Source organism: Mus pahari, chromosome 2 (genome assembly GCF_900095145.1).
Source record: "Mus pahari chromosome 2, PAHARI_EIJ_v1.1, whole genome shotgun sequence".
NCBI classification, from domain to species: Eukaryota; Metazoa; Chordata; class Mammalia; order Rodentia; family Muridae; genus Mus; species Mus pahari.
The window spans coordinates 17809465-17826332 of NC_034591.1; the positions used below are offsets into that span (position 1 = coordinate 17809465).

A 16868-nucleotide genomic window follows, 5' to 3' on the forward strand; every position below is an offset into this window, starting at 1 on the left:
CTCCTCCTCCTCCTCTTCTTCTTCTTCTTCTTCTTCTTCTTCTTCTTCTTCTTCTTCTTCTTCTTCTTCTTCTTCTTCTTCTTCTTCCTCTATTCTAGGTCTCTGGACTATCCAGTCTGATTCCTGGCTGTCCAGAAAGTGTCCAGACTGAGCTCCCTTTCATGGCATGGGTCTCAAGCTGGAACATTTATTAGTTGGCTACGCCCATAAATTCTGTGCTACCTTTATCCTAGCACATCTTGTAGGCACAAATTGTACATCGAAGGTTTTGTGGGTGGCTTGGTGGCCCAATCCCTCCACTGGAAGTCTTGCCTGGTTACAGGACGTAGCCTGTTCAGACCCCATTGCTGTCACCTTCATAGATTCCTGGGAGTTTCCATTGACCTGGATTTCTAGTTTATCCCAGAGATGCCTCCCAATTCTAGTTGTCTCTCCCAATATTCTCTCTCCATCTTCCTCACACACAATCCCTCCTGTTCCCACCCCCCAGCACCTCCCTCAGTCCACCAACGATGTCTATTCTATTTCCCCTTCACAGTGAGATTCATGCATCCCCTCTTGAGCCCTCCTTCTACTTAGCTTCTCTGGGTCTGTGAATTGTAGCATGGTTATTCTTTACTTTACAGCTAATAGCCACTTATGAGTACATATTACATTTGTGTGTCTGGGTCTGGCTTACCTCACTCTGGATGATCTTTTCTACTTTCATCCATTTGCCTGCAAGTTTAATAATGTCATAGTTTTTAACTGAGTAACATTCCACTGTATAAATATACCACATTTTTTTAATCCGGTTTTTGGTTAAGGGACATCTAGGTTGTTTCCAGTTTCTGACATTTTGAATAAAGCTTCTATGAACAAAGTTGAGCACTGTCCTTGTAGTAGGATAGAGTATACATTGGGTATATGCCCTGGAGTGGTATAGCTGGGCCTTGAGGTAGATTCATCCCCACCTCTCTGGGGAACTTTCACATTCCTTTCCATAGTGGCTGTACAGTATGCAATCCCACCAGCAGTGGAGGAGTGTTTCCCTTGTTCCTCACCAGCATGAGCTGCACCTTGTGGTTTTGATCTTTGCCTTTGTGAGATGTGATCTCAGTGTCATTTTGATTTGCATTTCCCTGATGTTGATGATGATGATGATGATGATGATGATGATGCACAACAGATCTTTAAGTACTCAGTCATTTCAGAGTCCTCTGTTGAGAATTCTCTGTTTAAGTCTGTACCCCATTTTTTAAATGAATTATGGGTTCACTGATGTCTAGTTTCTTGAGTTCTTTATATATTTTGGATATCAGCCCTTTGTCAAATATGGAGTGGTAGAGATCTTTTCCCTGGTGGATATCTGTAGGCTACCATTTTGTCCTTTGACAATGTTCTTTGCCTTACAAAAGCTTTTCAGTTACATGAGGTTTCTTTTACTAATTGTCTTATTATTAAATGTATATATCCACAGATGATATGAAAGTATACATAAGCAACCCCAAAAATTCTACTAGGGAACTTTTACAGCTGATAAAAAATAGTCAGTAAAGTAGCCAGATACAAAATTGACTAAAAAAGAATCAGTAGTCCTCCTATACAAATGATAAACAAGTTGAGAAATGAATTTGGCAATGTTCCTTATGTTTCTATTTTGTGAAATAATTTGAGGAGTATTGGTACTAGCTCTTCTTTAAAAGTCTGGTAGAATTCTTCACTAAAATCATATGCCCTTGGGCTTTATTTGTTTGGGAGACATTTAATGACTGCTTCTGTTTCCTTGGGGGCTATAGGTCTATTTAAATTGTTTATCTGATCTTGATTTAACTCTGGTAAGTACTATCTATTGAGAAACTCGTTCGTTTCTTTTAGGTTTTCCAATTTTGTGGTGTACTGGTTTTTGAAGTATGACCTAATGATTCTTTGGATTTCCTCCATGTATGTTGTTATGGCCCCTTTTTCATCTCTGATTTTATTAATTTGGATATTATCTCTCTTCTCAAAGAACCACCTCTTTGTTTCTTTGAATTTTTTGTCTTGTTCTCTCTGTTTCTAATTTATCGATTTCAGTCTGGAGTTTGACTATGTCTACTCCACTTGAGCGTGTTCTTTCTGTTCTGCGGCTTTCCTGTTTGTTGCTACATTGCTAGCAAGAGATCTCTCTCATTTCTTTATGAAGGCACGTAGTACTAACTTTCATACTAGCACTGCTTTTATTGTGTTCCTCAAGTTTGGGTATGCTGTGTTTTCATTTTCATTGAATTCTAGAAGTCTTTCATTTCTTTATTTTTTCCTTTACCCAGTGGCCATTGAGTAGAGAGTTGTTCAGTTTCCCTGAGTGTGTAGGCTTTCTACTGTTTCTGTTGTTGAAGTCCAGCTTTAATCCAAAGTGATCTGATAAGATACAGGTGCTTATTTCAATTTCCTGGTATCTGTCAAGGTTTGCTTTGTGACCGAATATATAGTCAATATTATTCCATGAGGTGCTGAGAGAAAGGTATATTCTTTTGTGTTTGGGTGAAGTGTTCTGTGGATATCTGTTAGGTCCATTTGAGTCATTGCATCTGTTAGTTCCATTATTTTTCTGTTTAGTTTCTGTCTGGATGACCTATCCACTGGTGAGAGTGGGGTTTTGAAGTCTTCCACTATTAATTAATGTGTGGGGTGTGATGTGTGGTTTAAGTTTTAGTTATGTTTCTTTGATGAATGTGGGTACCCTTGTATTTGGAGCACAAATGTTCAGAATTGAAATGTCATCTTGGTGGATTTTTCCATTGATGAGTATGAAGTGTTCTTCCTCATATTTTTTTATTTATTTTGGTCTGAAGCCTATTTTTATATATACTAGAATGGCTACACCAGCTTGCTTCTTGGGTTCCTTTGCTTGAAAAAAAATTGTTTTTTCAGCCCTTTACTCTGAGATAGTATCTTTGATGTTGATGTGTGTTTTTATACACAGCAGAATGATGGATCCTGTTTTCACATCCATTCTATTAGCCCGTGTCTTTTTATTGGGGGATTGAGTCCATTAATGTTGAGAGATATTTATGATCAATTGTCAATTCCTGTTACTTTATATTAATGGTGGTGGTGTGTGTGTGGGGTGGGTGTGGGAATTTCCCTTCTTTTGTTTGTGCCAGTGTGTAATTATTTATTTACTGTGTTTTCCTGGATGTAGTTAACCTCCTTTGGTTGGATTTTTCCTTCTAGTCTCTTTTGTAGCGCTGTATTTGTAGATAAATATTATTTCCATTTGGTTTTGTTGTGGAATATCTTGTTTTCTTCATCTATGGTGATTGAAACTTTTGCTGAGTACAGCAGTTTGGGCTGGTAGCTGTGATCTCTTAGAGTATGCAAGACATCTGTCCAGGCCCTTCTAGTTTTTAAAGTCTTTAATAAGAACTCAGGTATAGTTCTAATAGATCTGCTTTATATGTTACTTGGCCTTCTCTGCTTGCAGCTTTTGACATTTTTTTTCTTCCTTCTGCACAGTTAGTGTTTTGATTATTATGTAGCAGGGAGGACTTTCTTTTCCAGTCCAATTTTTTTGGTGTTCTGTATGCTTCTTCTATGCTTATATGCACCTCTTTATTTAGGTTAGGAAAAATTTCTTGTACAACATTGTTGAGAATATTTTCTGGGCCTTTGAACCAGAATCTTCTCATTCTTCTATTTCTATCATTCTTAGGCTTGGTCTTTTCATAGTGTCCCAGATATCCTGCATTTTTGTGTTAGGAAGTTTTAGATTTAACATCTTTGACTGATGTATCAATCTCTTCTGTCAGATCTTCCATGTCTGAGATTCTCTCTTTATCTCTTAATCTTTGTTGGTGATGCTTCTGTAGTTCTTGGTGACTTACCTAGGGTTTCCATCACCAAGATTCCCTCCATTTGTGTTCTCTTTTTTGCTTCTATTTTTATTTTCAGGTCTTAAACAGTTTCATTCATTTCCTCCATCTATTCGTTTGTATTTTCCTGGATTTCTTTAAGGGATTTATTTGTTTCCTCTTTAAAGGCCTCTATTATCTTTATAAGATTGGATTTAAGATCATTTTCTTGTGCTTCAGCTGTGCTGAAATATCCAGGACATACTGCAGTAGAATAGCTGTTCTCTGGTGGTGACATATTACCATATTTGTTGATAGTGTTCTTATACTAGCCTCTAGTCATCTGGATTTAGAGTTATTATAGGTTTAGATGCTGATTTCTGAGTTTGTTAGATGGATTTTTTTCCCTTTGTTTCTGTTTCCCCTCTGGTCTTCTAGCCTGAGTGGCCTGGGGTTCTCATGATGAGTGAGTCTTCAGGTCCAATAGGTTGTCTCCACTGGGGTGTTTGGGGCCAATGTGACCTCTGGAGTTTTGAGTGCCAACATTGCCTCTGGCACTCCAGCACCTGTGTGTCCTCTGGAGTTCTGAGTACCTGCTTGGTCTCTGGGGTCTCTAGTGTAGCATGGGTTGCAGTAAAACAGAGTTATGCTGGAGTTGTGGGCTGGATTATCACATCTGATTTTTAATAGCACTAATTCTAGAGTTTTTTTATTTTTTTTTAATCATAACTTTCCTATTGTATTCTGGGCTAAGTAAAGATAAGCATTCTTTAGGGGAAAACAAATTAAAACTGAGTTTTAGTTCCATCACATTCTTGTCAGAATGACAATCATAAAAAAGAAACCACAGATACTAGTTAAGATGTAGAAGAGAGGGAATATTTCTATACTACCTATGAGAATGTAAACTGAGCAGACACTATGGAAATCAAGGAAAGCTTCCACAACAACAACAAAAACTAAGAATAGAATTTCCATATTGTACAGCTGTTCCACTCCTGGACTTATACCCACAGGACTCTAAGACAACAACACACAACAGAGATACTCCAATGTTCATTGCTACACTACCCAACAGTTCCAAAATGAAGCCACGCTGGGAACCTCTCCAGCATCATAAGTACCAAGGTCGGCCACAGAGTTGAACAAAGGTCAAAGACTAGTGATCTATGGCCTTGTAACTCTCTCTTCTGGGGTCCAGAAGCTCATGGCCTCTGGAAACTTAACTCTCGCTTACTGTTCTGTGCTGCTAAGTGCTGGCTTCCTCCCCTGTAGCTCTCCTACTATTTGTACTTTAATAAGCACTAGTTGGGCTGGAGAGATGGCTCAGCTGTTAAGAGCTGGCTACTCTTCCAAAGATCCTCAGTTCAATTCCCAGCAACCTCATGGCGGCTCACAACCATCTGTAATGGGATCTGATGGCCTCTTCTGGTGTGTCTGAAGACAGCTACAATGTACTCATACACATAAAAAAAATTAATAAATCTTTTTTTAAAATGTAACCCATTATAAAACTCAGAAGAAAGTAGAAGTCATTAAAACTACCAAAAACAAAAAGCAAAAAACAAACAAACAAACAAAAATCTGCTGGTTTCTTACTTTGTATCTCTGTTGCTTAAGGACCTCTGGCTGGCCAGGCAAGAGGCTTGGACTTGTTAACTCTTCGTGAACCAGAAAGAAAAGAGAAGAAAAGAAAGAAAATCTTTTACATAGGCAATACACACAGACATGCATGCATTCATGCACACACACACACACACACACACACACACACACACACACATATTCTGTTCGAGCCTGACCACCTTTCTCATCAACCCCATAAGTGTTCATACATACTTACATACATACATACAGAGAGAGAGACAGACAGACAGACAGACAGATATACATTTGGTGGATTGGACTGAACCTCAAATGCCACACACATATATTTGGATGGATAGGGCAAAGTCCCCCAATCCATCACTTTATTCCTTTTCTCTGGACTTTTTATACTTTCTTAGACAAAAGTTCTTTAGAAAATTACCTCATAAATAAAATGTTACACAAAAGGGGAGTTACAGAAGGATGTTGATAGTTAAGTTCAAAGCAGTGTTTCATTCCATAAGCTCATTATAAGTTCAAAGCAATAGTTTCACATGGCCTTGCTTTATCATAGTACACACTTCATCCTTGGATCTTACCTAGAATGAATGTTTTTCCTTGATCACAAATTTGTCCCAAGTCTACTTCTTTTTTTAGTGTAATGGTGAAAGCTCACTGTACTTCTTATTATGCAGTCTGAGTAGTGGACACATTTTATTCTTGATTTAACTTTATTATATATTTCTGGCAAAACAACTAAAGCCATCTCTTAAAACTTTCTTCCTAAAATTATTTGAATCAAATCAGAAGTTAATAATAGCAGCATTAATTCATGAAAATTCATGTTTATGTTGGTCTGCAGGAAATCTGCCCAATAGGGTGGGCTAACTCCTAAAAATCATTAGACTATGTAATAGTGATGGGAACATTAGACTATGTAATAGTGATGGGAACATTAGACTATGTAATAGTGATGGGAAAAGGCATATGGGCTGCAAGAAGCGATCCTGAGATGAAGTCTCTCCGGGACCTTGCCTCTCAGAGTTCACCCACCATAGGCCATGCAAAAAGGGTAGGCTGCCTCCAGGACAGTTACCGGCTAACCTTAGCCTCTCCGAGATGGCTCCTGACAGAGCCAACCTAGATGTCCATCAACAGATGAATGCATAAAGAAAATGTGCTACATGCACAAGGGATTTTGTTTCCTGTGTAAAGAAAAATGAAACATTGATGCTTACAGGAGAATGGACAGAATTGAAAATCATGTTGTACAAAATAAGCCAAACTTTAGAAAGACAAATACCACATAGTCTCTCTCATATGTAAAATCTGGATTTACAGTTTTTATATTTCTATTTTATTTCTCCAAAGAGAAAAGGAGGAGGAGGAAGAGAGGGAGGTGGTGGCAACAGCTAGGCACTGAATAAAACTACCAGATGCACAAGTTCAGAAATATCAATCTACATTGTCCAGGGGATATAATTAAAAACAAAATGTGTGGGGAAAGGACCAAAGTGTGTTCTGTCTTACTTGCAGGAGAAGGGTATGTATGTGTCACACTTGCAGAGGGTATGTGTGTGTGTGTGTGTGTGTGTGTGTGTGTATGTGTATGTGTGTGTATGTCATACTTCACACTTGCAGGGGGGTAAGAATAAGATGAAAGACAAGATGCATGACAAGAACACTCAGGCCAGAGGAGTAGAATGGACAGTAGAGAAATGATAGAAATCAGTAGCCTCATTCACATACAGGAAGAAAGCATAGAGGGTGTTGTGTAAGGCTGACTAGTCAATGGCAGCAGAGATGGATTTGTGAGAACACAATCCAATTCAGATTTGGACTCGGTGTGTGTAACACCCAGTTTGGGTTTGCTTTTATTTATAATTCTGAAAGATGGCCATAGACATGGTAATGTGCTTGTGTATGGTTTAGACCACCAGATAGAACAGGCAAAGGAATTACAAAGATAGCAAGTGATTGCCTAGTGCTCCGTGATGTAGGCACAGTGGGGCCCATTAGATCACTGAAAGCTGGGGATTCAACACTCTCACCCTGCCTTGAGCCTGTCCTGTGGGCATCATAGGGAGAGCCTTTTGACCTCCCTAGCTAAAAGATGGGGTAACTTCAGGTCAGACTGGACAGTGAACATCAGCTAGATGCACAGATCTTCAACACATCCACCCACCGTGCTAAGGGAAGGCCTGACAAGTAACTGACCCTGTTGTCTCACTTCAACAGATTCTACAGACAGCCTTGATGTGGGTGAGGGGAGAAGAGGACGGGCGCTTTCTGAGTTAACCCCTTCTTCTGAGCTGCTTTGTGAGAAAGGTCACAGGAGAAAATGTATCGCCCAGCATCCAAATCTAATTGTCCATCACATTACAGAACAGTCCACTGGGACCCAGATTTCCCCTTCCCAGTGAAGGTCTCCATGACGGCCAGAAGGTCATTTTAGTACCTACTCTGCCTCTGCTGACATCAGGACATCAGGTTCAATGAAAACTAGGAGACAAAAAAAAAAAAAAAAGTGACAGTGAAAAGAGCGGGAAAAATAAGATTTTTAAAAAGATGAGGCTGATGGGGTGGGTCAGTGGGTAAAGGCTCTAACCCCAAGCCTGACAGCTTGTGCTTTCAGCCCCCAGAACTCACATGGAAAAGAAGCGAACCAACCCCAACAAGTGGCCCTCTGATCTCCACACACATGCCATGGCATGCACCACCCCACACCCTCACAAACAATGATCTCATTTTTTAATTTAAAAAATAGGGGGGGGTGGGCCTTGGGAAAGAAAGATACATCATAGGAGTGTCTGGGGTGGGGTACACTTTTAGCCCATTTCTTCAATTCTTAGGTATTTCTTCCATGCCTATCTATACGCACTGGGTAAAAGTTAGTGTTAAAAACAGATAGGAAAAAAATCTTCCTGTGTAGACCTAGGATGAGAGAGCACCCCACCATTTTGCTACCTTGGCTCAGATCATTAGTGGATATGAAGGAAATTAAAGGAATTAATAATCCCAAAAGTTCTAGAGCAGGAGGTCTCTCAGACCTACCAATTGCTGAAGGTTTTCCTTACCAAATTGTTATAGGTTCCTGTGCATTTGTCAAATACCTTTATTGGTGTTTTCTTCTTCTTCTTTCTTCTTCTTCTTCTTCTTCTTCTTCTTCTTCTTCTTCTTCTTCTTCTTCTTCTTCTTCTTCTTCTTTTTCTTCTTGTCATTGTTTTATTTTGAGAAAGTTTCTCACTATGTGGCCTTGGTTGGCCTGGAACTCACATGTAGACAAAGCTGGCCTCACACACAGAGATCTGCTTGCCTCTACCTCCAGAGTATTAAGATTACAGGCATGTGCCACCCCAACAGATATATTTTGGGCACCTGTTGTATATAAAGCACTTTGCTAGGTTGGGATTTCAAAGATGAATAACTCATTCTCCCTCCCAGAGTTAAGTCTAATGCCTTCCTTCTTAGAGCATGGTATCTGACCACTAACATCAGCTTCAGCTGGGAGATTGTTAGCACTCTGAGGCCTCAAGCCTGCTCCAGATCCACTGAGACAAATCTGCAGGTTGTACAGGAGACCCAGGTGATTCTCGTGCATACTGAAGTATGAGAATTGCTGACTTAATCGATGAAAATGATTCTTCTGCTTCTTGCTTTCCTTTATTTGTTCAGCAAGTGCTTAAAGCTCAGGCTGGCTTAGAGCCAGGGCATGGGAGCAGAGTAGCCCTTGATGACAGATGCTAAAGGAAAAAGAGAAAACTTGTGAGATAGTTGCTAATCATGAGAGACTGCAATCCACCATGCGGAGAGGCAAGGAATCTCAGATCACTCTCAGAAGTGGACACGGTTCCAAGCAGAGTGGGAGAAAATGGCAAACTGTGTTTAATCAAAGAAATAGCAGTAGGGACTGACCCTTACTCATTCTCACAACTGGGAGTCATTGGTCATTGCCCCAGAGAGCCTGGCCTCTTTCATTACTCAGTTACTGCCCCCTGCTCACACTCCCAGCTGTCCTGACTGAGGGGGCTTCAGACCCTACTTGTATAGCTTGAACATTGACAATTGGCAGAAACCAACCCAAGAGACTTTTCAACATCAGTAAGCACCTAGAAAATATGACAAAGTATTGTTTAGGTGGTCTGGACAGTGTGGCTATTGTACTATGTGCTGCTCTCCTGAACTGTGAGTCAAATGACAGCTTCATAAAGGACTTGCAAAGAGCCTCTTGGCAATGGATCATGGGCAACTCAGAGCCCATGACATGTTACAAGGGCAAACCTGACTGAACAAAGATCCGAAGTAGCATCGAATAACTTATTTATTCAGCCCTGCTCTGTACAAACCTGGGAGAATGTGACATCCATTAAATTACCTCCCTGATGGGAAATATCCATGGTGCATGAAAAAAATGTTAGCAAAAAATTTGAAAAGAGCAAAATGTTTTACCCAGCAGTGATAACGGTGTAGCCATACTGAAGCCTCTACATAATTCTGCAAACTGCCCTGAGAGCTCATACTCTTAAGCCAGAAGGAGGATGACCACAAGAGGACAGGAAAGCCTTGCCTTTCATTAACCCCTTCTGCCTATGCCCTTCACAAATCTGTGTGAAGAGCCAGCTCTTGCCTGGCTTTCAGGTGGAAATGGCCCACTGTGCATGCCGTGTAAGCCAGGGTAATAACATTTTAATATTACACCCCAAGCCAAGTGGATTCCTGGTATGATGTGGAGAATGTTTATGTTCTGAGCCCCAGTGTAACTGATATTTTGGTTATTTTCAGCCTAGTGATCTACAGAACTATCAGATGCCCCACAAATGTCATTGCATGGTGGTGTCATACAGTAGGAAGAAAAAAATACCAGGTATAGCATTGTCTAAGCAATCCAGACACAGACAAACATCCTTAGAAAACCTTATAAAGAGCAGCCTGCAGAGAGAAGAAGGGCCAGGACCAAGAATATCAGGACAAGTAGAACACTTGATATAACAAGTGTGGGGAAGTCCTTCCCTTGACTGACACAGCCAACCCTCCAGCTGTGATTCCTTACATTTGAAATGTAGGTACCAAACTCGCTTTGTCCCAGTTGGAACCTAGCTCACTGGCTTCATGACATAATTTTCCCATTCCTTCCTCAGCTCCCCATTGATACCCTAGGTGAGGAGACCCAGTATCCATCAAAATCAAGGAAGAAAAGAAGAAGAAGAAAACAGATCATTTGGGAGAGAAAACTTGAGTGATCAATAGTGAGTTTATAGTGAGGAGTCCAGAGATTTTACTGAGTAAAAACCACAGGTGTCCCAAGAAAAAGGAGTCCCAGTCAGAACAGAGCCTGTCAGACTGGGATCCCGGGATCCTGCCTTGGGAAATGGACCCAGAGAATGGGGAGATGGGCACAGCTCTTGTGAGATTAGCCACAGGTGTTCTGTCCCCACAAGAAGGCTCGGGATCTTCACAAAGTGATGGCTTCTCTGTGGCTAGCTCTCTTCTCCCCTAAGAATGAGCATCCTGCTCTGGGGGCTGATCACACGCCTTCCCAACACCCATTTCTCCCAGGGTGGTTCGCTGAGATTCAGTCTAGCCCTGCACACAGCATTGGATGCCATGAGCATAAAGCCAATCTGGGCAGCTTAGAGCTAGAGGAAAGGCAAGGCAAGTGGTCTCTGGTTCATGGTCATTCACGAGTGACTCATGGAAAAGCCTGCTTCTCTAGAGTGGTTGATGTCTCTGAGATCATCAAGGTCATCACCTCACTCTTCTTCATCACACACAACTAGAGCCCTAAACACGTCTGTGGGCCATCCTCTCTTCCATGTGCTGCTTTTTACCTTTTGGGGAGAAGGTGAGTTCGAGACAGCGTTTCTCTGTGTAGCCCTGGCTGTCGGGAACTCACTCTGTAGACCAGGCTGGCCTCGAACTCAGAGATCTGCCTGCCTCTGCTTCCCTAGTGCTGGGATTAAAGGTGTACACCACCCAGCTACATTTTATTTTATATGTATGGGTTTTAGTTTTGTTTTTGTCTTGTTTTGGTTTTTTTGCCTGTGTATATGTCTGGGCATCACATGCATGCCTGGTGTCCATAGAGACCAGAAGAGAGAATCAGGTGGTTTCAGATGGTTGCCCACTGCCATCTATGTTCAGGGAATCAAACCCTGGTCCTCTGAAAGAGCAGTCAGTGTTCTAACTCCTGAGCCATCTTTCTAGCCCCAAGCACCCTCTTTTAAACCCTGTTTCTATATTGTGCTTCCCATGTTTCCTCTTCTGCCATCCTTGGCTAGCACTTGGCAAAATCCAACTGGAAACCTTGGTCATTCATCTGTGTGAACTTTAAATAGAAAGGTTTTCAAAGTGGGCCATTCAAACTTAGCAGAACCCTGGACCCACAAACCTAACCTCCGGGCTCTGTTCAAGGTAGCACAGCAGGCCATCCAAGGTTCAGGACCCCCTACAGCACCGTGTAAGACCTACCATTCCTTGTGTAGTTTTAACACTGCCTAGAAACAGTGTTCCCTCCTGTGGGATTTCTGCCAGCATGACTCATCTCACAGTATCATTACAGACAAATCATCATTATAACATGAACATATTTCAATTATCCTCTGTGTGTTCTGGGCACATTAAAATAGCTAAAATGTCTTGCTGAGGCACGTTCATTAAGATCATAATGTGCCTGAGATGCTTTGAGTGTGGCAGAAGTCAGGGAGGAAAAGCCCGCAGATGATAACACGATCTTTCAGCAGCCTTTCTAGCACTCAGAAACCAGAAGCTCATCTTGTGTCCTAAAGTACTGTGCTGCAAAACCAGGGAGCCTGTGGCCTTTTGGCCCAAGCCTGCCACACCACAGCTGGCTAGTCCATGGACCCAAATTCCCACTTTATAGAAGATATTTGAACCAGAGTCCATGATGACCATCCCAAGAAAAGGGCTAAGTGAGGGTCTAGTTATGGTAGCACAAGTATAGTCTTCAATTTATTAGAGACACCACACACTCCCTGATGTGTCCTAAAGAACGAAGATTCTTAGATGCAAAAGGGCCCATTGTTTATATTAACAAAATAAAAATCTGCATCAGCTGGGTGTGGGGTGAATGTCCAAAATTCCAGAGCTCTGGAAACTGAGGCAAACTGATCCTAAGTTTGACACCAGGCTGGACTATAGAGTGAGACTCGGTCTCAACAACAACACCTCCCAAGGTGAATGAAATCATAATTTGCCTATACGTCTGGAAATCATGACATAGTGGAGAATGGAATATGAAGCATGGGATATAAAGGAATGAAAATACAATGGAATATTAGACAGCCATTAGAATGAAAGTAGAATGGAATATTATACAGCCACTGGAGTCTGGTACTAATTATATAGACTGTTTAATTAATGCTTAAAATGTTAAACAGTGTCATCTGTGCCATGATTCCAACTCTATTAAGTAAGTGTGTATTCGCATAAGAAATACAGAGAAACCTGGGAAGGAAATGGTTGGTATTTAAAGGCGATTGGATCTGTGAACGGTTCGCACATACTCATTTTTTTGCACCTGTCACAATGTCATGCAAAATAAATAAAACAGCAAAGGAAAATGGTTGAGACATCTTCTATGCCAGGCCGGATCCCGATGCTTGGGACGGCTCTACGATCTTCCCACTCCTTTAAAGCAACCACAGTCTCAACTCACATGGGTATCTGCCATTTCTGAAGCCCCTGGCTGAGCCCCTGTATAATGGGACAGACTGCTCCAAAGTCTTTGGGTAATAAACCCACAGCACCTTTGAACTATTTGTTGGCATGGGAAGCATATTTAGTTTTGAGGTATGGTCTCATGCAGCCAGGACAGGCCTCAAGCTCCCTATGAACCTACAGACGACCTTGAATTTCTGATCCTCCTCCCTCTACCTCCCAAGTACTAGGGTGACAGGCATGTCATCATTCCTGTGCATGCTAAGCAAACCCTGTATTGAGTTGTAGGCCCTGCTGTGGTATTATTGTCCCATAACTAATACATGAAACTCTTGCTGACAAAAGAAATGATACATTTTTCTCTTCCCCCAACCCTTTCTCTCTCTTCTCTCTACAGTTCTGTTAAGCCAATATTCTCTAGAATGAGCACAAAACAAGTCCAATAACAGCTAAACAAACAGCTTTGTACATCAGCACGGGAGAGATCAGAGTCCAGAGACGAATACACACAAAGGTGAAACATCTACGCTTCCAGGCTCCTTCTGATTCTAGAACTGCAGAGACTCGGGATTGTTCTGGGAGGAGCTATGATTGCGGATTAAACACCAGCTCATTGGAAACTGTCACTAGATAAGATCAGATAACATTCGTGAAAATCATATTCAGGAAATAGTTTAAGAAAGAATACAAATGTGCTAGAATTAACATGTAAAAATACCTATGTATCGAAGTTTATAAGCGGTCCTTTTTAAATCAAACTGAAAACAAAACAACAACAACAACAAAAAAAGCTTTAATCTTTCAATGCTGTTAAATGAAATAAAAGGGCAGTTAGTTCTAGACTATCCCCGTCCCAGTAGCCAAGAGGTCCATGGAGTGTCACGTCTTGAGGAATGCCTCTGATCCTTGGTCCCTCATTGCTACTGTCCACTCATGTCACTGTGCAATTAGTTACAACCACATGGTTATTAAGAGACTTAGCCCTTTAAACTTCTTACCCAGTGTGTGTTCAGTTTAATCTGTTTGTACGACTTATCGCGAAGGAAATGTTTCTGCCATGTGCTATGACTCCATCAAACTGTGAATCACAGGAAGTACATCCAGACATCGTAGGTTCCCAAGCAACATAGATTTCCCTGTCATTGACAAAACAGCATCAAGGAGCTCTGAACAATATAGAAAGTTTATTTTCACTTGGATGCTTTCTCATGTAATATATAGGCTGCTATCAAATAAACACTTTTTCTAACTCTCCCTAGTATATGTATAGGAATTTAATATACTTTATAAATAGATATCTAAAATATGAGTTTTCTATTTCTTCATTCTATATGTTACTAGAAATCCACATTCTTTATTTCCTTTACTGACATATACTCATTTTTTGTTATGTTAAAAGAAACTATTCCATTAAATCTACTTCTAAATGATAGTAAGTGGTACTAACAAAATAAGTAAAAACTTAATAGCCTTAGAAGTAAATAACTATATACTACTTATATGTCAAAGGAACTTGATAGGAATAAGTTACCTTTTGTTTATTAATGTTGATTTTGGAATTTCTCATATTTTTTCCCTTTTGTTTAGCTGGTACTTGAAAGTAGTTACAACTAACTAGCTGTCTTCAAGAATCTTTTCCTCCCAGGGTTCCCCCAGCCATTGCCCTTATAACATGTCCTGCCTCAGTCCAACAACAGAGAATACTTGATATTAAAGTTGTTCTCCATTGTCTGAGTATAAACGCAAGTTGAAGTATAAAGGGGCTCAATGCAAGCCAGCCCATGTTCTATACTTGAGCAGAAAAAAAAAAAAAAAAGCAACTAGAATGCCTGCACTCCCAGGCTGAGGATTAGGTTAAACCAGCATCCCACTGGAGCATCAGCTGGAGGATAACTTGAGAATCAGGTTGCCCTCGCTTATGCTTCCGTAAGACAAGACCGTGCTCATATTTTTAGCCATGTTGTCACGAAGCAAATGCTTTCAATGGCTAAAAATACATTACAAATACACTCAAGTGCTCACATAACTAAAACCCAGTTCACAGAAAGAAAACTCGGGCTTTCCCAAAGCACTAAATTAAGGGAATGTTAGCCTCTGTAATTGTAGTCCTAGTCATCCTGGGGGCTGGTTGTTGCTTTAAGTACTTATCCTGAGGCATTCAGAATACCCTACTTACTAAATTTAATTACACACAACTTTTAAAAAATTCACCTTTTATTTAAGGGGAGGCATCTCTATATCTACACTAAAATCAGAAGGTATTAGGCTCCTCTGATCCATGTAAATTATGATTCTGTCTGGGTCCTACATCATTAGCAGTAATGTTTCAAAAAATAAAAGGTACTTCCTCTCCACATGCAAATGCTTTTGTGTTTTTGCCATAAACTCTAAGTGTAATTTAGCATACCACAGTGCTATGAAGATGGATCATTGATGATAAAACATTTGTACATAGGTAACACACATGTAAACCACTAAATGTTAAGTATAAGAAATGTGTTTTTACCTTTAAAAAAGACTCCTTTTCTCATTCTGTTCTATTATGTCCAAAAGTTGTGTGTAATTTTTTAAGGTCCAGGAAATGTAAAGAAATTTGTTGGAATATCTGAATTTCTGTAAAAAATAAAAATAAAATTTTGTTACATAAAAAATATATTTGGTGGTGTGGTATACATCCATTTTCCTTTTTTGCCCAGTGATCCAGTGAATTATTTATTTTTCTCACTGCTATGATCAAATACTTGGCAAACAGCAACTTAAGGGAGAAAGGTTTTATTTTGGCTTACAGTTTAAAAAGGGCACAGTCGCTCATGGATAAAAAGCCATGGTTGCTGGTGGTCACATTTTATCCAGTGGAGAGTCAGAGAGCAGGAAGGAAGTGGAACCACACTGTGCAACCCCACGACCTGTCCTCATGGCATACTTCCTCACTCAAATCTCCACCTCCTAAAGGTTCCACAAACTGCCAAATGGTGGCAACGGCTGGAGACCGAGCCTTTGAACACATGAGCCTGTGAGGAACACTTCAAATGCAACCCAGCACACCAGGGTGAGTTACTGGTCTGACTGAAATAACTACCATGAAAGCATGGTACAACGGAGCCCTGAATAGCCCGGGTCCTGTCTGTCAAAAGGTGATAAATAGCCAATACTCAAGGCCAGTCATATGCACCAAGAACTATTCTAAGCAAGAGAGAAGAGTGACGTCCCCCATAAACAAAGCCCCTATTTTTCTGTTTTTGCATTCTGGTAGAATTTAAAGACTAAATGACAAATGTTGTCTCAAAGAAATGCCCTGAAAGAAACAAAACAGGGTACCATGAAAGAGCAATGTGGGTGCTCGAAGGAGAGCTGCATTTAAGGTGAGAGCTCTGAGGTGAGAACTCGGCACTGGGAGCTCTGAGGTGAGAACTCGGCCCTAAGATCTCTGAGGTGAGACCTCAGCACTGGGAGCTCTGAGGTGAGAACTGTGCACTGAGAGCTCTGAGGTGAGAACTGTGCACTGAAAGAGAAAGAACGCCAGGCTGAACCCATATAGTCTAATAGCTCTAAGACAGGACTAAACTCAATACCTAAAGTCACAGCCAGGGGGCAATAGAAACCTACATAGGCTGAGAAGGAACGAACTCTGCAGCTTGAAGGCTGGGATAGTCTCTGTTATATTTTTAAGTGTGAGTGAAAGCTATTGGAGGATCTTAAATGAGAGAATAATGCAAACTATTCTACATTTTCTTAAAAGTTACTCTTGGTTCTACTTCTAGAAGTGTGAAATAGAAACTCTAAATCCTTCCT

At 40.7% G+C, this 16868-nt stretch overlaps 1 protein-coding gene across 3 annotated transcripts in view; it reads left to right on the top strand.

Moving 5' to 3' along the window:
- The window catches only part of Lhfpl3 (LHFPL tetraspan subfamily member 3), a 509869-nt gene extending 494993 nt beyond the window's left edge, over positions 1-14876 (top strand). For all 3 annotated transcript variants that reach the window (XM_021191045.2, XM_029533698.1, XM_021191044.2), the window contains one exon: positions 13474-14876. Coding sequence is in view for 1 of the 3 variants with exons in the window: in XM_021191044.2 (XP_021046703.1) it covers positions 13474-13502 (29 nt within the window). In the remaining 2 variants the exon portion in view is untranslated. The remainder of the gene's footprint in view (positions 1-13473) is intronic.
- Positions 14877-16868: the final 1992 nt, after the last annotated feature.